General features: G+C 51.6%; 1 protein-coding gene across 2 annotated transcripts in view; it reads left to right on the forward strand.

Moving 5' to 3' along the window:
• The first annotated feature begins 2,790 nt into the window (after positions 1-2,790).
• LAMC3 (laminin subunit gamma 3) overlaps positions 2,791-25,683 on the forward strand; it is a 57,460-nt gene continuing 34,567 nt past the window's right edge. The window contains exons 1-8 of one of the 2 annotated variants that reach the window (XM_075905923.2): positions 2,791-3,276; positions 15,082-15,386; positions 17,933-18,063; positions 21,446-21,612; positions 22,543-22,731; positions 23,580-23,697; positions 23,866-23,964; positions 24,765-24,901. In XM_075905923.2, coding sequence (XP_075762038.2) covers positions 2,898-3,276; positions 15,082-15,386; positions 17,933-18,063; positions 21,446-21,612; positions 22,543-22,731; positions 23,580-23,697; positions 23,866-23,964; positions 24,765-24,901 — 1,525 coding nt within the window. In that variant the 5' untranslated portion in view covers positions 2,791-2,897. The remainder of the gene's footprint in view (positions 3,277-15,081; positions 15,387-17,932; positions 18,064-21,445; positions 21,613-22,542; positions 22,732-23,579; positions 23,698-23,865; positions 23,965-24,764; positions 24,902-25,683) is intronic. The other variant, XM_075905922.2, reaches the window with a different exon arrangement.

Raw genomic sequence — 25,683 nt, forward strand, 5'->3', positions numbered from 1 at the left:
CAAATACACGGAGGCTGCAGGTGGCGGGTTGTGAAGTGCCCGGGGGAGGGGGGGAATCTAGCCTCGCTCCTAGCAATTCAGCCACAGGCAGGCCCAGCCAAAGGGTTTGCGGGGCCCAAGGCAGGATGCTGGGGCTATGTCTAGACTGCATTCCTCTGTCGACAGAGGGATGCAAATCAAGCACGTCGAAATTGCTAATGAAGCAGGGATTTAAATATCCCGCGCTTCATTAGCATAAATATGGCTGCCGCTTTTTTTTCAAAATGGAGCTTTTTCGAAAAAAAACAAAACCCGGCAGTCTAGACGCAGATCTATCGAAAAAGGGTTTATTTTTCGACAGATCCACCTCTAGAGTGCCGTTTTGTTTTTTTTTAAAAGCTCCGTTTAAAAAAAAAAAGTGGTGTCCATGTTTATGCTAATGAAGCACAGGATATTTAAATCCCTGCTTCATTAGCAATTTCTACATGCCTAATCTATGTCTCTCTGTCGACAGAGGGGTGCAGTCTAGACACAGCCTGGGAGTGGATGGGGCCAATCAAAGGTGAATACTCAGCAGCGCAGGACCCAAGGCATTTGCCTTGTTCATCTCGCTGTAGGGTCGGGCCTGGCTACAGGCCAGCATCTCCTTTCAGTCAGCAGCAGGGGAACCATTGGGTTCTTGAGGGAAGTCTTGGGCTTAGTCTCTATTGGAGACTAAGCCACTGGAGCGACTGCATCGAGACAGGTACCCCAGTGCACACCCCCAGCAGAGATGCAGTGCACCAGAATGAACCATGACTTACAAACCTAAATAAGCTGTTGCAGTGTAAGGGCTGGTTATCTGTGTGCAGCTCCTCTACGGTAGCCATTGCTCTACTGTTGCTGCAGCCGGGTAGCTACACGGGTGACCAAGCATCTCATTACAGACAAGGCTTCAGCTGCTTTGGGATGCAGGCCTCTCACCTAGCACCAGCAGCCTGGGGATGATGTGAGTGCATCCCCCATCCGCTGAGTCTACCCTGATGGACCCCCCTGATTGTGATCTCAGTCTGAACTTCACATGTCCCATGCCCACACAGCCTTGTTCTGAGTAGCAAATGTTTGGCCAGGCCAGTACCAGTTTCTCTGTCTCGGCCCTGCTCTGGGTGCACCCTTCACCCGCTGCAGCCCTTTTGGTTCCTGGCTTTAAATATGTGACTGGTCTCCTGGGTGAAGAACTCCTCTGAAATGGGCAGCACAGAGGCAGGGAAAAGGAAATGTTGGGGGGGGGGGGGGTTTGGCCTGAGAAGCTGCTTGGGGAACTGCAGCCTTGTTCTCCTTGTAACCTCCCCTTAGCTCCTGCTCCCCGGTTCCTGTGACCTCTGAGCACCTCTAACCCACCCCAATAGCATCCCCCTGCTTGTAGCTAGACCGGGATTAATGATGGTCCATCCCTGCCACCTACTGGAGACACTTTTCAAGTGGGAGCCTGCCTAGAAGATGGAGAAGCTTCCTCAACCCTTCTGAGACCTGGAGGTTCCTTAAGTGCTTGGGGAAAGGGCCATGGAGCACTCTGAGTGCTCTGTTCACAAGAGGGGATGGGGATCCTGGAGTCCTGCCCCCCAAACTTGCCTTACTGTGGGGAACCAGGGAGGAAGAGTTGGGGCATCTCAGCCCGGTCCCCGGTGGGAGAGTGCGTTAGGCCCCAATTTTATAGGGACAGTCCCAATATTTGGAGTTTCTTTTCTTGTATTATCCCCCACCCTATCCTGATTTTTTCACACTTGCTGTGTGGCCAGCCTAGAGTGCGGTCCCATTACAAAACTCAGCTGAGCGCCGTGTGGTTGGCACCACTTGAATAACAAGGGTGCCAAGGGTGAGGGCAGAGCTGGTGTTTGCGTGAGGGGGTCCCTGCAGGCAAAGCTGTGCATGGGGAGCACTGCCAGCGCTGGGTGTGAGAGCCCAGGCAGAGCTAGGCATGGGGATCCGTGACTCTCAAGGTCTCCCCCGCTCAAGAAATAGAGCGAAACGTGCAGGTTCAGGACTGGCCCTACCATGAGGTGAACTAAGGTGGCCGCCTTAGGTGCCAGACTAGGGGGGGGCACCACTAGGCCCCAGAGTGTAGAAAATTGTGTCTGCTGCTGGTGCCTATGTAGGTAGCAGAGCAGAACCATGAGAGGAGTAGAACAGGAAGAAGGTAGAATTGAGACCTTTCAAAGTTTTGGCCCAAGTGAAGGGGAATGGGGGCGTCATTTGAGCTCCCCACCTCAGGTGCCAAAATGTTGTGGGCCAGCCCTGCTCAGGTTTCATGTAAAACAAAAGCTTCCAGCCCTTTTCCTTGCAAAGAGCCTGGAAAATGTGAGGGATGTGAACCATTACAGAGCCATTACTGGGCTGAGGAGAACTAACTGCCGAGCTCTGTTCCCACAGCGGGGGCCCATACGCCTGTCAGGTACAATGAGTCAAGTTTGGGGTTCCCTCCCAGAGACTCCTCCCGAGAATACTCTGGCTGGTCCTGTGTTTTTGTCACAAAGGCCCACAACAGCGAGACCAGGATGGGAGTGGTGAGGTTGTGTCCGGACGGGAGATCACAGGGATGTGCTGACACTCTAGCAGCACCCCAACTGCAGCCAGGGTCTGGCACTTGGGGGGTATCCCTTGGCATCTATGGGGGGAGAGAAGAGGGGCTATGGCTGGACTCCACCTCAAGTGAAGCCTCTGTAGACCCTGGTGTGAATCTTGCCGCTACGGAAGGTAAATATGTGGTCTCGGATTAAAAAATAAGCCCATTTTGGGTGTTTCCCTCAGCATCCACAAGATGGAACCTGGAGCAAGTGGATCCGAGAGCGGGGCTGCTCTGGCAAAGGAGGAGGGACCTGCCAGAGTCTCCAGAGGCTGTGACTGGAGAGAAGGAAACTCAGTGTCCTCTGAGGCTGGCCATGGCACGGGTTCCATATCTGTGTCTCCTGGCTTTGCTGTCCCTTAGGCTGCGCCCTGCTGCAGGGGTCATGGACTCCTGCTATGACCCACAGGGTCGGGCACAGCGCTGCATGCCCGCCTTCGAGAACGTGGCCTTCGGCAGAGAGGTGCGGGTGACCAACACGTGCGGCTCCCCGCCCGAGGATTACTGCCTCCAGATGGGAGCACGGGACACTACCAAGCTGTGCCAGCGCTGTGACGCAGCAGACCCCTTGCGCCACCACAACGCCACCTACCTGACCGACTTCCACAGCCAAGAGGAGAGCACCTGGTGGCAGAGTCAGTCCATGGCCTTCGGGATACAGCACCCCAACTCCGTCAACCTCACGCTGCACCTGGGTAAGCGCGGCCAGACCTTCCCACCCCCCTCTGACACTGGATGGTTTCCTGCTAAGCGCCATCCTGCCCTTGGCTTCCAAGGGGCCTGGCCCTGAGTGTCAGGGGCTTCTGGAAGGAGAAGGCCCTTGGAGTGAAGAGGGAGGTGGACTGGTCTGATCAGCTAGGATTACCCCCTCCCCGCCCTGATACAGAGATTAAAAATATGAGCCAGACCTGTGGGAGTTGTGGCCCTGGCCTGAAATTCAGGAGGATCAAGCTGAGTTCCCCACTCCACTGCTCCCCGTGTGAGCTTCATCTTGGCAGGGTGACCCTTGCGGTCCCTTGTAACCCGGCGTTTCCGTGACTCTTGGCCAGGCAGTGGGATGTCTGCAGTTGCTGTAGGCATATCCAGGCGGGCATTACCCTAGTCAGTGTGGGTAAAAGGAGCAGTGAAGATGCCCCAGCATGGACCAGCAAGGCAAGTATGCACCCAGGGTCCCAGGCAGGCTTATACAGCCTGGGTTCTCTTCTCTTCATGGCTATAGTTAGCCCAGCAGCTAGATTCAAGCTAGGGCATGGATGCAGGTCGCAGTCACCCCGTGTGCTGCAGTGTGGACATACCCGTAGTCTCTGTGTGCCTCAGTTCTCCATCAATACAATGGGGATAATTGCACTGCCCTGCCTCTCAGGAGCTCTGAGTAGCAATGCATTAAGCTCCTCCAGCATGGCAGTGATTGCTTCTTTTCTGGGTCGCATCTAGACACAGCTGAGCCCCTAATGAGTGGGGAACTGGAAAGCGGGGTTTGTTTATGGTATCGAGGAGGGGGAAGGGTAGATTCAGACTGCACAGGGCCCTGCTGACTGAATGGGCTAATTCAACCCCGAACGTGTGTGAGTCCCAAACTGGCCTTTGCCATGCTGCCACTTGCCAGCCACATTTGCCCAGCCTCGAAAGAGCTGTGGGAGGCTCGTGGGCGTTCCCCTAAGTCTTTGCTCTTCTAGAGCACTTTCCATCTGGGATCTCGCAGCACTTTATGAAGAGTCACGAAGGGAGCTGCATTCAACCCCCCTGCCGACCACCAGTTTTGTGATTTCCAGCTGTCAGAGGAGGAAACCAAGGCACAGAAAAATGAAACAACTTGCCCAAGGCCACACAGTCAGTCAGTGGCAGAGCAGAGAGACTTTTGCCTCCCAGTCCAATGTGATAACAACAAGCCCCCTTTGTTTCCCCATGGGGAAAAATTGCTATTGACCGTACAGTTATATGTTGAATTCGGTGTATTACAGAGGGGTGTAAAAACAGATGAGGTTCTATAAAGGCAGTAACCCTTGGATATTCAAAGTAGTCCCCAATGGTTGAAGGTGTATGGTAGCTTATGCTTCTTACTTAAAGCCTGGTTCACCAATCCGCTCCTTTAGTTTTTCACTAGTGTTTATCTCCATTGACTTCAGTGCAGTTCCAAGGGTGTAAAACTGCACTAACGTAGTGGTGACTCAACCCCTACGGTGTAGGTCTTCAACAGGCATAAAGGAGCCACATTGATGCCAGTGGAGCGATGTCAGCTTCCACCAACTGAAAATCTGGCCTACATATTCTAAAACTGTCCCACTTTTTTGACAGTTAAAATATAGGGGCTTGTGCCTTCTACTTACGAATATGATTTAAAAGGTTTCTCTGCTTCATAAATTATCCTGGCAATTGGCCAGGTCTGTAAATATTGTCCTGCTTTCATGTTCTGCCCTCTGCATTCTGAATACAAGAGACTACAGAGAGTCATTGTCTGGGCTAAACAAATATGAAGTAATAATCATACCAGCCAAGAGCTGTCCCTGTATGTCTGTTTAGCACGGGCCACGCTTGGAGGAGACGCAGTGGTGTTTTTCCCAGTGGAAGCAGTCGATCACACCTCTTCTGCAAAGTCGTTGGGGTGGAGTGTGGAAGGTTCGTGTGGTGGCCACTGATTCCGAAGGGACCAGTGGGGGTGAAGGCCGGAGGGAGACAGGAGCAGTTTGCTTCCAAGAGAGGTCACTCCTTTCCCAGCCCCCCATGAAGAGACAAGCAGACATCTGTTCTGAATCACGGGGAAGTTAGAACTGGGCTTCCTGCCGGGGACTAAAGGCGACACTGGAGGAGCCGAGAAGCGCTCAGTCCGCATTCCAACACCTCCATAAACAATGGTTTTTCCTTTTACAGCTTCATCTATTGTAAGGCCAGAAGGGACCACTGTGATTGTCTAGTCAGATATCCCCCCGCATAACACGGGGCCAAGATGTCCCGGAGTTCATTCCTCTTTGACCTGGGTCAAAACTTTTAGAAAAATATCCAGTCTTGCTTTAAAAAAAATTCCGGTGATAGGAAATCCACTTCAACCATTGTTCCAACGGTTCATTGGCCTCACTGTTGTTAACGTCTACACCTGATACCATCTACATGTTTTCTTAGTCTTTAAAGTGCTACCAGACTATTTGTTGTTTTTTAAGTTGATCTTATTTCCAGTGTGACTCTGCCTAGCTTCAGCTTCCAGACAATGGAAAGAAGGGGTAGCTTTGTCTGCCCACGGCTATCAAACGTGTCTTCCCCACATAGGAATTAAATAGACTTGGATCAAGTCACCCCTTAACCTCTTTGTTAGCTTAATACAGGGGTCTCCAAACTACGGCCCGCGGGCCGGATGTGGCCCGCGAGGCCCTCTCATCCGGCCCGTGGAGACCTTTTTGTCTGGCCCTGCCTTCCGCGTGCCGGTGTGACGAGACGACCCCCGCCCGTCCCTGGGGCGCCGCCGAACGGGCCCTTCTTGCCGCGGGGGGGGGGCCCTGTCAGGGGTGTGCGGCGTGTACTCACGCCGCGCCGGGGCAGGAGAAGCGGGCCGCTCCGCTGACAAGCGGCCGCACGGCGGCAAACGGCGCAGGGGGCGGGGGTTAGCACGGGCGGCGTTCCCCCGCCCAGACTGACAGGGCAGCCGGCCCATCAGGGGGCAGGATGGGCGGTGGTGGTAACGCATGCCCGGCGACGTGCACAGTCCTCTCAGACATCTTCTTCCTCCAACCTCACAAGCAGAAAGAACTCTTAATGCTGATAGCAATTTATGTCTTACAATATGATGATTCTAAAATAAAATAAAAGTCACATTCTGTAATTCGTTTTTCAAAAAGAAAGCAATATTAGAAATACATTCTCTTTCAGTTGAGGAAAAGCAGCTTTAAATAAAGATGTATTGTGCTTTGGGGGTGGGGGAAGGAGTGAGCGGTGGCAAGCAGGAGGGGAGGACAGCGTGCAGAGGAAGGGGAGAGCAGGGGGAAAAGCCCCCCCCCTTCTCAGGAGTCCAGACCCGACGGCCACCCAGACGGCAGGACCAGCCCCGGCGGGAGGGGTGGGCATCTGGATATACGACCGTCAGCCTGACGGACGAATCAAAGGTGACCGCCCCACGGTGGGGGGAGGTAGAGGGTCACACGAGGAGGGAAAGGAAGCAGCCCAGGGCAGAACTCGTTAGAGTTGGCGGGCTGACAAGTTACGGCAGGAGCCCCGTCAGCCGGACCGGAGCCAGCTGGTTCCGTGTCCTTAGGGCCCTGGGCTGGGACCCGTGAGTGAGGGTGGGGCCGGGCCCCCCTTTCCCTCCCCTTCAGCACTGGAGGGAGTGCATGGTCAGAGTACCGGCCGCGCTGCGACAGAGGGCGCAATAGGCAACTGAAATTCCCCGTCGTGAAAGCGGCCTCCGAACTGCTGTTTGATAGTTAATGCGGCCCTCGGGCTGAAAAGTTTGGAGACCCCTGGCTTAATAGATTGAGTTTCTTGAGTCTTTCAATATAAGGCATGTTTTCCAATCCCTTAATTATTCTTGTGGTACTATTCTCTCCAGATTTTTTTTAAATCCTTCTTGAATTAGACACCGTATTCGGTGTATTACACAGGGGGGTAAAAACAGATGAGGTTCTATAAAGGCAGTAACCCTTGGATATTCAAAATAGACCCCAATGGTTGAAGGTGTATGGTAGCTTATGCTTCTTACTTAAAGCCTGGTTCACCAATCCGCTCCTTTAGTTTTTCACTAGTGTATATCTCCATTGACTTCAGTGCAATTCCAAGGGTGTAAAACTGCACTAACATAGTGGTGAATCAACCTCTATGGTGATTCCAGCAGTAGTTACATCAGTGCCACAGAAGTAAAATTACCTTGTTGCCCTTACTCCATATTCCTCTGATTATACATCCCAGGATCACATTAGCCTTTTGCCCGCAGCATCACCATGGAAGTGCACGTTCAGCTGATTATTCCCTCAAATCCTTTTCAGAATCATTGCATTCCAAGACAGCATTCCCCACTCTGTACGTATAGCCTACATGTTCTTTGTCCCGAGACGTGACTTTACCTTGGACCTTATTAAAATGCATATTTGCTTGCACCTGGCTTACCAACAGATCCATATTGCTCAATCCTCTTCATTATTTACCACAACCCCCTTTAATGCCAACTTTTATTATAAATGAATTTATATTTCTTTCTAGATAATTGATAAAAATGTTAAATAGCATAGTACTAAGAACTGACTTCTGCGTAGGGTTGCCAGGTGTCCGGTATTCACCCGGACAGTCTGGTATTTTCGCCTCCTCTCTGGTAAAAAATTTCAGAGAATACCAGACACCAGAGATTTTCTGATTTTTTTCCCCGGCCAGGAGGCAAAAATGCCGGGCACCTGGCAACCTTACAAACACTCAGCACCCGACCTCCCTCCCCCCCCCGGCTCCCAACACCCCCAGCACCTCAAGCCCAGCCCCCATGCTTACCTGGTTATGCAAGGCTGCTGGCACAGAATAGCTACCGGCCAAAAGACTTAGCGCTCAACTGCTCCCCTGTTCCTATCCCTGCACTCAGTCTTAAAGGGGACATACTGTTTTAATGCTGTTTTGATTTTGGGTTTGTTTTTGTTTTTTTGGCTAAGTCCTTGGAGTCCTTTTCTTTTTTTTTTTTTCCCCCTTCAAGAACTTTGCCCCCCCCCTTTTTTTCCCCTTCAACAATATTTTTTCCCAGTGTTTTTTGGGGGGGGGGAGGGGCGTGTTCGGTATTTTTATTTCAACCATCTGCCAACCCTACTTCTGCAGGGTTCCACTGGAAACATACCTGACTGTCAACAAGGAATCATCGATTATATTTTGTGGCCTATTACTTAGCCAAACAAGTCAAATGCCTTAAAGAAATCTAGGCCTATTATACTGCTGCTATTACCTTTACCAACCAAACTTGTATAGCGCCCCCTCTCCATCTGCTTAACTTCTTTAATGCCAATGTGCTTACAGGTTTTGATGGACAGGTCTGGGTTCTTCTCCATTCTGCCACCCACTCAGCAGGGTGTATCTTCTTTATTTTTTCCTATGAATTTATTTCCTGGCAGGGTCACCAGGGCAGCTTGGGAGGAAAATTCTAACCACAGGGTAATCCCAACTTACTTGCCAGATAGTTGGAGACTCCCAAAAAATAACACAAAGACATACAATATATTCAACACAATAATTATATTAAACAGAAGACAAATAGAAGATAACAGGGTAAAACACTATTTTTAGGTTCACCGGTGCCCACGCTGCTAATACTTGTGACTTTCCCTAGTCACATGACTCGATGTAGCAAATGTAAGATTAGTGTGCCATTGGTACGCGTACTTTGTTGGGGCCCTTGATGACCTATGACCACAAAATTCCTCTCTGCAGTGGTTTAGCAGGGTGGCTCATTGGGTTCTGTACAGCTCAAAGGACTCACAAGTGGGAGAAGGTGGTAAATCCCTCCACAGGTTTAATATGCAGCAGGTTATAAAATCCCCAAACCCTTACTCCCTGGCTTGAGGACACAGTTCAGGGAGTAGGGGGTCCCCAAAACAAATTCCCTGACTAACTAAAGGATGGTGCACTCACAAACTCCATGAATGATCCTCAGGTTCAGAGATGACTCTGGACTCCTCAGACACTGCGGAGGGCTGATCTCTGCTAACAGGGATCCTCTTCAGGCTGGAATCAGGCTGCTTCGGTCCCAGGATTTCCCCTCACCACAAAGGGGTGCAGGGCTCAAGGTGCAGATTACACAACTGTACTAAAATCCAAACTGTAGTCTCCTAGCCCCGTGTCCAGACACACACACAGCAGGCAGCAGCCCTGAACTAGCTGACCACGTGGTGACTGGTCTCACCTAGGGAGCTGGAGGGCTAACTCAGCCTGGCTGGGGAAGTTTCCCAGCAAACTCCACAAACTGGGAATCAGGAGTGGAGAAGGAAGAGCCCATCTAAGGGATTTTGCTTTCAGGTCCCTAGAGGCCAGTTCTCAGGGGGAACCCTGCATGCAGGCCTGGGGCTTACAAACTCCCCACACAGCCAATCCTGCCTTTGCCCTTGCCCTGGCTGGCTCCAGCCTCACTCAAAAAAATGGCTTCTCCCCTTTCCTGAACTCCCTGGGAGGGGCATCTCATTCCCTCTTGGTTGCCAGGCGGACTCTGAATTTGCCTTGGCTCCCCTTCGCTACCAGGGACAGTGTGCCTCTTCCTGAGCTGCCAGCAGACAGAGCCCCAGGAATCTAAGTAATCTTCTTGGGAGTTACACTTGTAATCTTATCAGAAAAGATGAAGGATTAATTTGAAATCAGTTTTTCATAAACCCGCATTGATTAGAATTCTTTATATCGCCCTCCTTTGAATTATTTGCGAACCGAACCTTGTATCAGCCATTTTTGACTGGCTTATCCTCGTTACCCCCTCCCCCAGTGTTCCAAGAATTCTTGAAAATCAACATTAATGGGCCAGAATGCTCCTCAGCCGGCTCTTTTAAAACTCATCGGTACAAGTTAGCTGGAGCTGCTGATTTAAAAATGTCTAGTTTTAGTCACTGCTATTTAACATCCTCCTTATAATCTACATATAGCTTCTTGTGCCTAAGAGGGGAAAGGAGGAGCCAGTTTGACTTCTAAAGAGGGATTTTTGTGTAGCAACTACTCATGTCATTGAGGATTAATGCATGGCTTCTCCATCAAAGGGCATTGCTAATAATGTAGATGGATGCAACATTTATGTATTACAATAATAATCTGTCCATCTATAGTCCTTTTCATCCAGAGACTTCAAAATGTTTTACCAACTTACACCAACTGAAATTCCCAGCCTGGTGGACCTTTCCCATTTTACAGATAAGCAAACTGAAGCCCAAGGAGTAAGTAATAGAACTGGGACGAGCACCAGGAGTCCTGTCTCCCAGGGTATGTCTACACTACCCTCCTAGTTCGAACTAGGAGGGTAATGTATGCATACCGCACTTGCTAATGAAGCCCGGGATTTGAATTTCCCGGGCTTCATTAGCATAAGCGGGGAGCCGCCATTTTTAAATCCCCGCTGCTTCGAACCCCGTGTAGCGCAGCTACACGGGGCTCGAACTAGGTAGTTCGGACTAGGGTGCCTATTCCGAACTACCGGTACACCTCGTTTCACGAGGAGTACCGGTAGTTCGGAATAGGACCCTAGTCCGAACTACCTAGTTCGAGCCCCGTGTAGCCGCGCTACACGGGGTTCGAAGCAGCGGGGATTTAAAAATGGCGGCTCCCCGCTTATGCTAATGAAGCCCGGGAAATTCAAATCCCGGGCTTCATTAGCAAGTGCGGTATGCATACATTACCCCGCTAGTTCGAACTAGCGGGGTAGTGTAGACATACCCCCATTCTTTTCCTCTAACCACCAGAGCGTGCCGTGCTCCTTTTCTTGCCATGCATACACAATGTTCTTTTACCCCCTTCTCCTTCCCCCACCAGGCTACTAAAGGAAAATATGTGCCAGAATTTTTGTTGGTGCTAGCTTCGCTGACTACAAACATTGCTATTACAGATTCTCAGCTTGATCCATTAACTCTATCTTGGATCTAAGAGCTAACTCCAAAACATTCTCTGGAGGGTGTGCTGTCTGACGTGCTGTCTTTTATTAATCTGATAACCTGTCGATTGAACCTGGGATCCCCAATTTGCGCTGCTTCTGCTGTCTCCTGCTTAGCTGGAATCCAGACTGATTCTGTGAAGTTCATTCAATGATTGTTTATTGACACAGTACAGAGACCGGCTCCTCTCCCAGAAGAAATTGTTCTGTACACTGACTTCTGTAATCCTTTGCTGTTTTGGTAGATGCCTCCAAGGAATTTCCTGTCTGGGAATAAACCCACCCAGGGTGTCTGGAATTCCTTTTAGGAGTCCTGCATGGGACCAGGGTGTGAATCTTTCCCACGGCAGGCAAAATATGGGCATCATCAAGTTATGCTCCGCAACCACTGCTTCTCCACTATGTCTCCACCAGGAGAGACTGATTTAAATCAAAGCAATTTTAAACAGCTGATTTTAATAATTATTTAAACCGCATGGAGGAAACATGGATTTAAATCATTTTATTTAGTTTGATTCTCGTTGGCTGGTAACCATGGAATCATGTTGATTTCCTACTAAAGATATTCTTTAGCCTAAATTTGGGGCTGCTTTTTGCTTACCAGGACAATACACTATATCTTTATACATATTTATTTAAGCAATTATATACATGTATTCAGACTTGTAATTTTCATTTTAAGTTAGAAATGGTTGCTGATGCATTTCTTACTTACTAAATGAGATTTAAAAAAAAACACAACTCATGATTTGCATCAAGCTGTTTGGAGGGAAATTGTAATTTTAAATACAGAAAATATTTTAATTTTTAAAAATAAATTAAACCCTAAATGTGCTGGTTACAAAAGAAAAATTAATCAAAACATCTTCCGCATTGAAAACTAAATGACTTATTCAACAAAGGAAGTGTTATCTGTAGCTAGTGAATTGACCTGTTTCTTTATGATCACCATGTCCTTCAAGTTTTTAGAACTATTCGATCTCATGCCCTCATACCTCACTTTTATTCATAAATTGGGAGAGGAAAACAAAGTTTTCTAATGCTTCAACTTCCACTTGATTTCTTGACTTTGAATGGACTAGTTATTCAGCTGAACAAGTTGAATAAACGAAAATGAAGAAAATATTCTCTCCACATCTTCAGATAAGGCAATTGCTGTCAAAAGCTGGTTTAGCAAACTGTGGTTCCAGGGGCTAAGACAGGGACTTCTACCAGCTCAGTGGTTTGACTTTTGCCTAGAAGTTTGTCAGCAAATGTGGACTGCCTAATTTTAATTTGTAAAGTTTAATTTACATGATTTTTAATAGATCATTGCAAGTTCACCCCATAACATAGGTTGTCCTAATTTCAAAACAAAATTGAACTTAAATTAAATTAAACAATCCGATTTTATTATTATTTTTTATCATCTGTTTTTTATCCGTGTTGGCCTCAGTCTGGACCTGAAGAGACCCAATTCTTGGGGTGAGAAACCGGCAGACCCTGCCTCTTTCTGGACAATCCTGAGCGTCTACAAAGAACGCTGGTTAGAATCAGCTGTTGTGATGGTTTTGTGTTTTGCCTCCCTGGGAACTACGCTGAGACCCACCAAACCAAAGTAACTTTCACAAAAGACATTAGAAATGCATTATTTCTCATTGGCTACATGTAGATACATCTGCAAGAGCGATGAATTGGAAGCAGGTCAGTGAGCACAAAACCCAGCCATGGATAAAGTCCTCACTAGGATCAATTTAGAAAGTTCCCAGAGGGTGGAAGGCAACCAGAGAGGAACAGAGCACTGCTGGAACACTCAGAGAAGTGAGAATATGGGCCCGATTTTGAGACGTGCTAAGTCTCCGCTCCCACTGAACTCGATGGGCATCCAGTAGGGTTCCCTCTAAGCTGCGTGGCAGCACAACCCCATAGCTGATTAATCAGCCCTGCCCAGTCAGAGGCTCAGGAGCTGACTGACAGGGTGGGGCTGATTAATCACCTGTGAAGCTGCGCTGCCACCCAGCTTAGCGGGAACACTGGTGTCCAGCAGTCAGGATCTTACAAGAGTCAACCTGTGCCAAACAGGTGTATGGGGTTGTCTCCAAAGAGGAGCCGTTGCTGGCAACTTCCCCTGTCGCTTGCTGCCTCCATGTGGGGTTATCAGCAGATCTCTCCCAAGGACAGAACTGCAAACAGTAGTCAGGCTTGTATGATGATGAGAGCAAATCTGGCCATCGCTCTACAGCTCTGATCCACAACTGATTCCTCCCTGCACAGCCCGTCAGCAGTGTGAGTTATCTCTGCTCCCCGACAGCATTCTTACAAAGTCACAACCCGGAGCCGACATAATTCATATGGGTCCAATTAAAGGCTGGTTGTTCTTAGTCCTCAAATAACCCATCTAACATTCTGAACTCATTATCTTTTCCAACAAAGCCAAAGCCTTGTAGAGGATTGTTTTTATGATCAGTAGTGGCATAATTGTGGAGGAACCAGCTCTCAGAGTTGGACCCAGCCCTTCATCTCTGGCATTTAATTTTCCTCTGTTTTCAGCAAGACATTTTAGCAGTGAATTGATCTGCCCCCAGGGACTGGAGCCCCCTCTGTTCATCCGTGCTGCAGCAAAGGCAGCTACAGCACAAGCCTTCCCCACATGCTGCTGTGTCTGTGGGTGGCGTTGCGCTTCTTTTGAAAGGCCGAAAGGAGAGTTGAGTCTCCATGGTTTACAGAGTCCTTCAGCTCCTTTCCTAACGCTGCTCTGGAGGAGACCAGTCACTCATGGCAGGTCTGATTCTCCTCTCCCTTATGCTGATTTTACAGCAGTCTAGCTCCGCTGGACCAGCTCTTCGATGGCTGTAAATCAGCGTTGCTCTGCTGACGTCACACTCAGAGGAACTGGTTCATGGACTTCAGTGAAGTGATTCCTGATGCGCAAGGGTACCAGTGAGCTCAGAATCCTTTTTGTGTGTGTGCAGGATGCTGTCTGTTGGCATTTGGCTTGGGACCCAACAATCCCATTTTGCAGAGAGCACGGCGCGGCCGTCGGATGACAATGAGCTCCAGCTAGGGTGGATTTCAGATGGCACCTGAGAAGCTGAATGTCTGGGTCCCAGCTCTGATTCCTTGACCTGGATGGATTGGCTGCTTTTTGATGTCCAGCATCCTCATCACTGGTGTGGATCAGCACTGGAGAGCAACCACAAATCAGTCTTTGGGTTGATATATCAGTGTGTGTCAAGAGAAACAGAAGGGAAGTATAAACGGGCTGGTTTAAACAGCAAAAAGATTTCAGAGACTCTGAGCTGGTACAATGCAGGAACATCCAGGCTGCAACTGGAATCGGTGTGAGCTAGAATTTTCTGCATGGTGTTGACATGGGGAGTGTCCACGAGAGGAATCATTTGCTTATCCCTGCACCATCTACAGGAGACAGACCTGCTCTGATGGCTCATTCCTCTGGGGTAGCGTCTGTAGAAACCAGTCCCTGCAGATGCTTTTTTTAGCATTTAAAATGTGGGCATGGATTTTGTGTTGATAAGAAGAGTATCAAGAAGGACAGTCCTCAAGTCCTCTGTGTATCCACAGAACATATACAGCATAGGACTGGGCTTCAGGACTCCTGAGTTTTATCTCCGATCGCTTTAGTAATTCTTTTCCCTTGGGGGAAAAAATCACTTTATCTGCCCTCTTGAGCCTCAGTTTCCCCAGCTGTACCACGGGGATAATGTTACATCTCCTCATTTAAAAGCACATGTCACAGGTGCCTCATGGCACAACGTATGGGGTGAGTGTGGGAAATAAGTCAATTACCCCATGGCACGAATGACCTACGTCAGCAGATTTTGACTAGCTTTTCTAGCCCCTGAAATTGGGGGGACCCAAAGAAATGTACAGGCTTTGAATGAGCTCTCTGCACCTAACCCCATTGCCGTCTCTTCTCCTGCTTCTTCAGGGAAGTCCTATGACATCACCTATGTGCGGCTGAAGTTTCACACAAGCCGGCCAGAGAGCTTTGCTATCTACAAACGTGGCCAGCTGGACGGGCCCTGGATTCCATACCAGTACTACAGCGCCTCCTGTGGGAAGACCTACAGGAAGCAAGAGCGGCAGTACCTGCAGCCTGGTGAGGATGAGCAGGTGGCCTTCTGCACCGAGGAGTTCAGTGACATCTCTCCGCTGAGTGGTGGGAATGTAGCCTTCTCCACCCTGGAAGGCCGGCCCAGTGCCTACAGCTTCGACAAGAGCCCTGTGCTACAGGTACTGGTGGCTCGGGGTTGGAGGTGGCCATGTGAAGAGTGAGGGGGGATTTGATAGCAGCCTTCAACTTCCTTAAGGGAGGTTCCAAAAAGGATGGAAAGAGGCTGTTTTCAGTGGTGACAGATGGCAGAACAAGGAGCAATGGTCTCAAGTTACAGCGGGGGAGGTCTAGGTTAGATATTAGGAAAAAGCTATTTCACTAGGAGGGTGGTGAAGCACTGGGATGGGTTCCCTAGGGAGGGGGTGGAATCTCCATCCCTAGAGGTTTTTAAGTCGGCTTGACAAAGCCCTGGCTGGGATGGTTTAGTTGGGGTTGGTCCTGCTTTGGACATGGGGCTGGACTCAATGATCCGCTGAGGTCTCTTCCAGCCCTGGGATTCTCTGATTCATGTGTGGCCAGCAGACTAGGTGGCTCAGGGGTGTTGGCATTGGGAACTATGCTTGGAGATCTGTAATATTGTTAAGGTTCAGGTGCCAAAGGGGGTGGGGTAGGAGTGCATTAGAAATATCTTCACTCCATGTGTGTGAACATGCAATATGTGCATGAGCTGGATTTATAGGGGTTTGCTGGACCGTACTCAGCAGGCCCAAACGCTGATCCACCAAACCGCTGGTGCCTAACTTCAAACCCCCTATTGGAATAGATCATGCTAGGCCTGTCTTAATCCACTTCTTCCAGACTCTGTCTGGAAAGCCCCATTCCTGAACACCACTGGGAGGTCTGCACTGGAAATAGAAGGTGTAATTCCCAGCTTGAGTTGACATACCTGCTCCAGCTATGCCTGAGCTAGTGCTTTAAAAATACCAGCCTGGCTGTGGTACCACGAGTGATAGGATGGGGTAGCTGCTCTGAGTACGTTGCAGTCCGAGAGCCGAGGGACATACTCGGATGGCTAGCCCTTCCGTCGCCATGGCTACACTTGTGTTTTTAGTGCACTAGCTCTATCAGAGCTGGGGCAGGTATGTCTGCTTGCCTGGAATTTACAGGTTCCAATGTAGACGTAGCTTGAACTCAAAGCTTTCCGTTTTCATTCAGCTTCATATAGGCTAAGGTTCTCCCTCACTTTTCTTCCATTATTTGGGGGGAATTAGGGTTAAACCACGCTATGCTCTTGAAGGGGCTTAGTGGAGAGGATACACACAATATACTGGCAGCTGAATGTCCCTTTCAGCTCCTGTCCGTTCTCTTGTGTCTTGGATGCAAAAGGGTTTAACTAACGTTACTGTTCCAGTCTCTGACTTTATACCATCTGACTCTGTGGTAGCTCTCTCAGTGAATCTTCTGACTGGATCCCTTGGAGAGATGATCTTTCACAAATGTCAGATCTTCCGCTCCTGCTCTGTGCAGAGGGCAGAGGACTTTGACAAAGAGGCTGCAGGGAGAGTAGAGAGGCAAAAAAAGTTTTCTCTTCAGAGTGACCTCTGCTGGTGTTACCCTCGTGCCTTGAAAAGACAGGGCTACTCAACTTTGGAAGCTGTGGGGGCCACAGTGATACTCACAGCACGTGCCAAGGGCCGCAACTTAAGTGTGGCTGCATATACATGCAAATATATATGTAAATATATGTAAATAGCTTCTTTCACACTGACAGGCATGAGTACAAAGATTAAGGCAAGACTACAAAACACTCAGGCCCCATGTAAGTCAGTTCTGCTGATATTAATAAAATGCAATATTTACCCGATTTCTACCCATATGACAGCACTTTTAATGAGCAATGACAGACCAAGAATTTAACTACTAAAACACATATCAACAGAAGATGATTATATTGACTCGCCATTGTGGAGTGTATTCCCAGTGGAGGCCATGTTCAAAGGATCCCACCTGTGGGCCATGTGTTGAGCCCCGTGTAAACCCAAACCGCACCCCGGGCCACAAACAAACAGGCCGCGTGTTGAGTAGCCCTGACATAGAGCAAGGTCCTCATCACGCTCATTTTCCCAGGAGAAAGGAGGAAAGTTGTTCTCCTTAAACCAGTCAAAAACCAGCCACTACCAGCTATGACCCAAAGTAGACCTGGACCAAAATCCTAGATCCAAACAGACTTGGAGGCATTTGGTTGCTAATTTTATCTAATCTTGCCATTATTCCTTAGGTCACCTCTCACTGTGGTATCTGAGCTCCTTCCAGCTCCACAGGTGAAATCAGGCTCAAACCCAAACTTCCCCAAACATTGGCTATTTTGAAATCAGGATCCAGTGTTAGGCTTTGGGGGCCCCTCACCACTGCTAGCTAAACAGGGAGAACATTTCAGGGGCCCTCTCCACATGGGAGGGCATGGTGCTGATGGAGGGAAGCCTAGTTCATGCCATACCTGGACTGCATGATTTCAGACGTGCCCATGCCAAAGCAACATGAGGGTTTGACGAATTAAGGGGCAGACTTAGCACTATACACACATGGTAATTTCCCAGGATGGGTGTGGTGGCTCTGTTGTGTCCTCCATGGCCTCTTGTCAAGGGGCTGCTGCCCCTGTCCCCCTAGGGGGATGTCTTTGCTTGAACTGCTCACCAGCATCTCTCTTGTGGCCTGAACTCCTCAGGAGTGGGTGACCAGCACTGACCTGCTCATCTCCTTGAACCGGCTTAACACGTTCGGGGACGACATCTTCAAGGATTCCAAGGTGCTGCAGTCGTACTATTACGCCATCTCAGACTTCGCAGTCGGTGGCAGGTAAGGGGCGGGTCATGGGGAGAAGAGGTGGAGGTGAAAGGAAGGTTAAGGCATAAGAGGGGGAGTCAGGACTCCTGGATCTTGCCTCCAGCTCTGACACTTGTTGTGTGAGTGGGTCAAGCCACTTAATCTTCCTGTTCCTCAGTTTCCCCATTTGTGATGATGATTCGGAGGGAGGTGGTGAGGCTTAAAGGCCCTTTGAAAGCCTTAGAGGAGAGACACTAACACTCTAGCTCTTCCTGTTTAAGCAGCATAATCCCTATTTTGCACATGGCAGTTATAGTGGCTCACACTCTAGATAGGAGTCTGCAATGTAACACTGTTCCAAAAAAGTGCTCATCATTCTGGGCTGTATCAGCTGGGGCGTAGTAAACATGACACAAGACGTAATTATTCCACTCCATTCTGCACTGATAAGGCCTCTGCTGAAGTATCGGGTCCAGTTCCAGGCAACATGCTTCAGGAAAGATTGGAGAAAGTCCTGAGGAGAGCAGCAAAAATGGTTAAAAGGCCTCAAATACACGAGCTATGAGGAAAGAGTGAAGGGGGGGAAAAAAGGTTTGTTTTGTTTGGAGAAGAGAAGGCTGAGGAGGCACAAGAGTCTTCAAATACATAAAGAGGAGAGTGATAAATTGTTCTCCTTATCTGCTGAGAACTGGACAAGAAGTAATGGCCTGAAATTGCAGCAAGGGAGATTTTGGTTAGAAATAGGAAAATCTTCCCGTCAGGGTAAATAAGCACAGGTTGAGCTAACACCTGTGAGGGAGGGTTTGACTAATACTCAGTGTTGCCTCTGCCAGGGACTGAACTAGCTGATCTATTGAGGCCCTTTCTAGGCCTATGTTTCTAGGATTATTTCACAATCCCTCCAAAAAAACCCTCCCGGCCCATGAATCTCAATGGAGTTAGAAAGCGTGTCGCTCTTTCTCTTCCCAAAGTTCCCCTGTCGCAGCTCCCAGGTGCTGGGGCTGCAGGAATGTTCCTGTTATCAGGTGAAAGAGGAATGTCAGGCTGCAGCAGGCAGGGACTCAGGGGAAATGGAGCTGCAGTAAACAGGCCCTGGCAGGGGAACCGGCTGTGGAAGACTGCTCATGCGTGGAACAGGCTTTGTCCTGCTTGCATGTGGCGCACAGTTCGTATTCAACACGTTGAGCATTTACATGGACCGCGCAATTGGATCAGGGAGCTGAAGGCTGCCAATCAGGATCTGAAACCGACTGTGGGAGAAATGAACCCTGGGCTCTCGTGCGACACGCTTGGCACAATGAGCGCCAAACAAAGCCCTGTTTGGGGATGAGCAAACCAGCTGTAACACATGACTTGCCCAAACACAGTGTCTGTGCTAGCTGAGCCCTCCAACTCCCGCGTGCCCTGGACTGGGGCCAGCTTTCTTCCTGTGAAGCGCACGGGGCGTGCGAATGTGGGATGCAGGGCCCTGTGGTCCAGACAGTCTGTGAGGTTTGGGGCTCAGCCAGGGAGGGGTCTCCAGCTGTGCGTAGGCAAGATGCTTAGGAAGATCCCCACCCCCTCCCCTTCCCCAGCTAGGAGGACCCTCGCTTTTGTCCCCGTGTCCTTCAGCCACCTCCTGCCCCTTGCTGCTTCCCAGCTGCTCCCTCAGACCAAAACTGAGACCGGTCTCCTCAGGCGGTCGGGTTGTGGGTGGGGAGGAACTGGCGCAGGGAAGAGCTGCCAGCAGCCAAGGTCAGATAAGTGGGATGCAAAGATCATGGCTGACTGTGGGGAGGGGAGGCTGCGCCTCTCTGGGACTGAGGGAGACGGCCAAGGATTAAGATTCTGGCCTAATGGGTTCAATTCTGACCAGCTTAAAACCAGGCGCTTGGGCCTGGGGTCGCCATGTCTGACAGGAAGGACAGGATGGGGTTACAGCTGCTGCAGGGATCTGATTTAGCTGAGTCCTTCCTCTTTTTTGATCTGCTATTGCCAGCCCAGCTTTGTCTTTCTGGCGCCCGGCAGAGTACTCGGCTTCTGGAGGACAAATGGGGCAAGGCCTGCGGTGCCTGCGAACAACCGTCGTGGGTCTCCACACTCCCTATGAAGCAGGGCGCGCTCTTCCCCTTCCGGCACCCAGAGCAAGCCTGTGCCTCCCGTGTCTCCCTGCTCCCATCCGAAGCCCATGGTCACGCGTCTCAGTCACCCGGCGAGAGCTATTCCCCACCCTCCAGAGTAGAGAGGGAGACCAGGGCCCTGCCAGGAGCACAGAGTGACTTGATCTGGCACGCCAGACCCAAACAGCTGGAACGCATTAGCGTCTGATCAGGCCACCCTCCGTCTGAATGACCTCACAGCTGGTGCTGGTGGGGTGCACCTGAAAGACTCGGGGGAGGGGATGTGTGGCCTTGAGATGGGTCCAGTCTGTACTGCTTTCCCTCCTCCTCCTGGTCAGGTGACGTCTGTTTGGTCCATGCCCTGGTGCTCGCCTGGTGACTGAAACCGGCCCAGCAGCTGCCCCTTTAGGCACATCCCCAGATGCTGATTGGATGCGACAGTGCACTTGACCTGCCGGTTCGGCCTGCTCTGTGCTAGCGAGGGTAGAACCAGGCCCTTGTGTGCTGTAGGCAGCCAGCAGTGTTCCTGCTAAACTGCGTGGCAGCACAGCCCCGCAGCTGGTTAATCAGCCCCGCCCAGTCAGAGGCTCAGGGTCCCTGCTCAGAGCTGACTGAGCGGGGCTGATTAATCAGCTGCGGGGCTGTGCAGCAGCACAGCTTAGCGGGAACACTGGTAGCCATCCTAGCAGAGCTACAGGGAGCTGGGCTCAGCTGGATGTACCTGTGTGCCCCGAGCCCAGTCTGCTTACCAGGGCCCTAAAGCAGTGCCCTTTTTGGCTGGAGCTAGAGACTGTCCCCACCCGATCCCCTCCCATCATGCTTTACTTGTGCCCAGACATGGTGCTCTCATCTTCCTCTTAACCCTTTCTGTGCTGGTTGCTCTGGCCCTGCTGTGCTCCCTTCATGTCCCTGTGACCCTCCTCTTGATCCTGACCACCTGTGCCCTAGCAGTGTTCTCCCCTCTGGGTGACTCCACTCCCAGTGTGTTGTCTCCTCCAAGTGACCCTCTGGAGCTGTGAGGCAGGGCTGGGGAGCTGGGAGTCTGCTGGAGGGTCTGGTGACAACGACAGATTTTTGGCCGGCACTGTATGCTGGCAAAGTAGGACACTCGAGAGCTGCGTGGGGCCAGGACCACAGGGTTAGACACTTAGCACCACTCCCAACCTGGACCAAATCCTGGGGTGAGCCCCGCATTGTGGATTCCCTGTAGTCCCTGAGTGCTGGGGATGGCTCTGTTGAGCGCGCTGTTCATGCTAGTTAACACTCCTCGGGCTCAGCCCGACCCTGGCGGCGACAGTCCCTTGGCTCTCTTGCAGGTGCAAGTGCAACGGCCATGCCAATGAGTGTGCCCCCAATGAAGAGGGCCAGCTGGTCTGCCTCTGCCAGCACAACACCACCGGCGTGGACTGCGAGCGATGCCAGGCTTTCCACCAGGACCGGCCGTGGGCGCGAGGCACCGCCGAGTCCGCCAACGAATGTCTCCGTGAGTATCCGACGCTGGGACCCTGCAGGCGCTCCCAGGACACAGGCTGGTCTCATGCCTGACTCTGCCAGGCAGGGACTCCCTTCTTCTCTGCATCCGGGGAGCCTGGTCCCTCTCGGGTGTCAGTTTGAATCCAGCCCTGGTGGGCAGTGGCTGCAAGCTGCTAACGTCTGATGCTGGGGAAGTCAGCCCAGGGTCTGGTTTCTGACCCAAGACGGTGGCATCAGGAAGAGACAGCTCCTTCCTCTTGCCAGACAGCTCCTGCCGCTGCAGAAAGAGATGCCCACGCTGCACCCAGCGGGCAGGGGTCTCCCGCCTCTTACATCAGCCCTTCTCTGTGGGCCTACCTACATTTTGTGTGTTCCATCCAGTTAAGACGATAAGTGTCAGGGGGAGGGGTCTGCACTCCTGTGTGTAGCACGGCTCTGAGCCCCCAACAAATCACGAGGTCAGCTCAGAGGCAAGAGCACCGCCTGCCATCAGAGACAGGCACACGGACAATTGTCAGACAGGCACACGGACCATTCAATGCACTCAGGACCTGGGCACTGAAAGGGAAGCCGGCGGGGGCGAATCTGAGGACTGGCACAGCTGAATGTGGCCTTTCACAGGGAATCCCCATCACACCCCAGAAGCAGGAAGAGGGCTGTATTTCCATCATAGGCTCTTGTCTCTGTTCTGTGCTTAGCCCCTAGCACAAAGGAGCCCTGAGCCATAACTGGGGATCAGGGGGCACCCAGATTTCCATCCATACAGAATAATAGTGGTCCAGTGGGGTAACCTCATCCTTTTACTGCAGAAGCCCTGGGCTGGAACCCAGCAGCAGTTCCCAGTGCTTTGGGTTGTCTGAGCTCAGTCCCTCCGTCTCTGTGTCTGTTGCGGCCCCATGATGTTCTCTCTCTTCCCTCCTCTTCCTCCTCCCCGTCCCAGCATGCAACTGCAGCGGCCGATCGGTCGAGTGCTTCTATGACCGGGAGCTGTACCGGAGCACGGGGCATGGCGGCCATTGCCTGAACTGCCAGGATAACACCGACGGGCCGCACTGCGAGCGCTGCCGGCAGAACTACTACCGGTGGGACGGGCAGTCGGCATGCCAGCCATGCAACTGCAACCTGGCGGGTACGGTGTGGGCAGCAACATGGCCAGGGGGAGGAAACATGGAGGCACTGGTGCAGGTGATGCCATGTCCCATCAGCTTGTCCAGCCTCTACCTGGCAACGCCGTGACCTTGGCCTGTGTCTCTGGGCAGGTCTCTGCTGGAGAGTTGCTAGAGATCCAGTTATGCTGGCCAACAAAGTGCCTTTGTGGGTGCAGCTAATAACTGGTTCCCGGAGCGAAATGAGTTCTGGTGTGAGACTAGCTTCCGACCCCAGCTCACCCGTCTATGAGCTCTTGGTCCCGACACACTCAGCTTGGGGTCTGCGCTCCAGAGTAGGAAACAGAGGAGCCAGGCTCCCCCCAAGTGCAGGGGATAAGAGGGTCTGCATTGGGGAGTCGTGTGGTAGAGCTATACCAGCCAAACTGGTTGGGACCAGACCTCTTAAAAAACCACAGTCGTAAATGTTCAATCACGTCCCATCCCAGGAAATATCTCCCCCCCCCCCCCCATGCCCTCTTCCCCCACCCCCACCCTGCTCTCCTTATCAGTCCCCCCATTTTTCTATGACTTGCCCTCTTTGCCAGCGGTCACAGCCTCAACTCATGGCTCCTGGAGGTGTCCCCCTTCCCAATCCAACTCCCCCAGGTTCCACAGTGCTACGCTCAAGGCAGAGTCCTTGCTCCCCTTTGCGGGGGTGGGCGGAGCAGTCTCCCTCTCTTGCCAGCCCCCTCCCACACTGTGGCTCAGCTCCTGTCTCCCCAGCTGCAGGAGGGGGGGTCTCTCCCACCCACACAGCCATTCTCTCCCTTGCTCTGCCTCTGCCACCTCCCCCTCCCTCACTGCTCCCTCTTGGTTTGGTTCCTCGCAGGCTCCCTGCAGCTCCAGTGTGACAGCTCCGGGGCCTGCATGTGCAAGGCCAGCGTGACTGGCTGGAAGTGCGAGCGCTGCCGGGCCGGGTTCCACTCCCTGAGCGCAGGGGGCTGCAGGTGAGAGAACACGGGCTCCCCTGAGCTTGTGGGGAGCTTGGCCCCTCTCCGCTTCCCACCCAGGAGTGCAGACTTGGCTCCGACCTGAGTCTGGCAGGGCCAAGGGCTGATAGGCAGGTGAGTGGGGGTGGGGAGCGGGTCTCACGTTGTCGGGTTTTGCCTCTGCAGCCCCTGTGCCTGCGACCCTGCAGGCAGTGTGGGGACCTGTGACCCCAACTCAGGGCGCTGCTCCTGCAAGGAGAAGGTGGAAGGCTACCTGTGCAACAGGTGAGTGGAGCCCCGGGCCGTGCTAGGGACTGGGTGTGGGCAGACCTGGAAAAAGCTCTCCCCACACACCCCCTTCAGGGGTCAGGGCTCCTGGCATGAGCTCAGTCGCTGCTGTCTCTTTGCTGGGGCCGTCTCTCCTCTTGGGCTAGACATGCTACCGGGAGCACCATGGGTGGTGGGTATGCTAGGCGGGGGAAGGCATTGCCTTCCCCATCTGCCAGGCATGGCCCCACCCATAGTCCACGCCCAGTAGGCGTTCTGGGGGCAAAGAGGCAGGAGCCACCCACCATCCCTGTGCTCTGGGGCCAGGGAGGCTGGGGCTGCACACTGCCCTACCTCTCCGTGATGCTGAGGGGGTGGGGCCTGGGCAGAAGGGGCGGGGCTGAGGTTCCTGCTAGAGCAATGGAATATGGGTTGGAGACCAGAGGAACTGAACGCTCTCTGCTCCCTCCTGCGGGGAGGGGCTGGGAGTGCAGTGGTTAATTCCCAGAGCCAGCACTCCTTTCCCATTCTGGGCAGTTCCTGTGCTCGCTGTGGGGGGCCCACGCTGCCTGAGAGAGGCCAGGAACACAGTATTTGAGGTGTCCTCTACAGCACCACCTCTCCAGCGACTCCTGCTGGGAGAAGTTGGTATCTGGACTCGTTTGAAGCCCTTTTTTAATCCCTCCCTCCCTCCCTCCCACCTCCGCGCACACACACACACCCATTGCCCCTTAGCTGCATCCTTTGGGGAGTCCCTCCCACTGCAAGCCTCCCTGACTCTTCAGCACCACTGCCATGTTTTGTTTCCCTGTGTCCAGGTGCCAGCCTGGCTCGTTCAACCTGCAGCCCCACAACCCCTCAGGCTGCACCAGCTGCTTCTGCTATGGCCACTCGGCTGTGTGCACTGCAGCCAACCAGTACGAGGTGCACCACGTCAGCTCTGACTTCAGCCAAGGTACCCGACCCAAGGCCGGTGCCAGTGCAGTGGTCTGTTTATTGGGAAAGGGGAGGCAGGGCTGGAGGCTGGCAAGTCACTGAGCATTGTGCTAAGGCTTTAAAAAGTTCGGGTCTGGCTCTGAACATCCTGGTTTGGCTTAGAATGTGGGGTGGGCGGGAGGCAGTCCCTTAGCTCCCCCTCACTCTTGTACCAGCTGAGTTTAAATTTGCCACCATAAATTTCCCCGGCGGCACGGGTGGCTGGTACAAGAGGCAAGGGGAGGCAATGCCTTTCATGGGTCTTAGCACTCAGCCTCTCACCTCTTCCTATCCCTATTCTGACCTTTTCTGCAGGCTCCCAGAGCAGGCTGTTACAGCCTGGTTAGTCTTCCCCTGGAGCGGATCTAGCATCTTCAAAGTGTTAGATCCTTCCAGCTTGCCAGATCTATTACCACAACATTAAACCTATGAAAGATCCATTAAGTGGGAACGAAGCCATTTAACAGGCAGGGGCCAGTCCAGGGGTTTATACTGTCCGTTTCTGAATTTAGGGACAAAAGTACTTGTGCATTATTGTAATATGGCTATGGGACCTTCCTTTAAAATTTGTTTTGAATATTTCATTCTAAAATCCTTGTATATATTTTTAACGCACGTTTTTAGCCTTAAATGCTTGAGTCTTCAGACATGGTTTTTTAAAATAAGTACTGTAATTTAAAAGATCATCCTTATCTGAAAATGCACATTTTAATTGTAATTAATATAGTGCAAAAACTTGCTTCCAAAGTCTTTCTGTCCATC

This window comes from Pelodiscus sinensis, chromosome 23, assembly GCF_052426305.1.
Source record: "Pelodiscus sinensis isolate ZL-2025 chromosome 23, ASM5242630v1, whole genome shotgun sequence".
NCBI classification, from domain to species: domain Eukaryota; kingdom Metazoa; phylum Chordata; order Testudines; family Trionychidae; genus Pelodiscus; species Pelodiscus sinensis.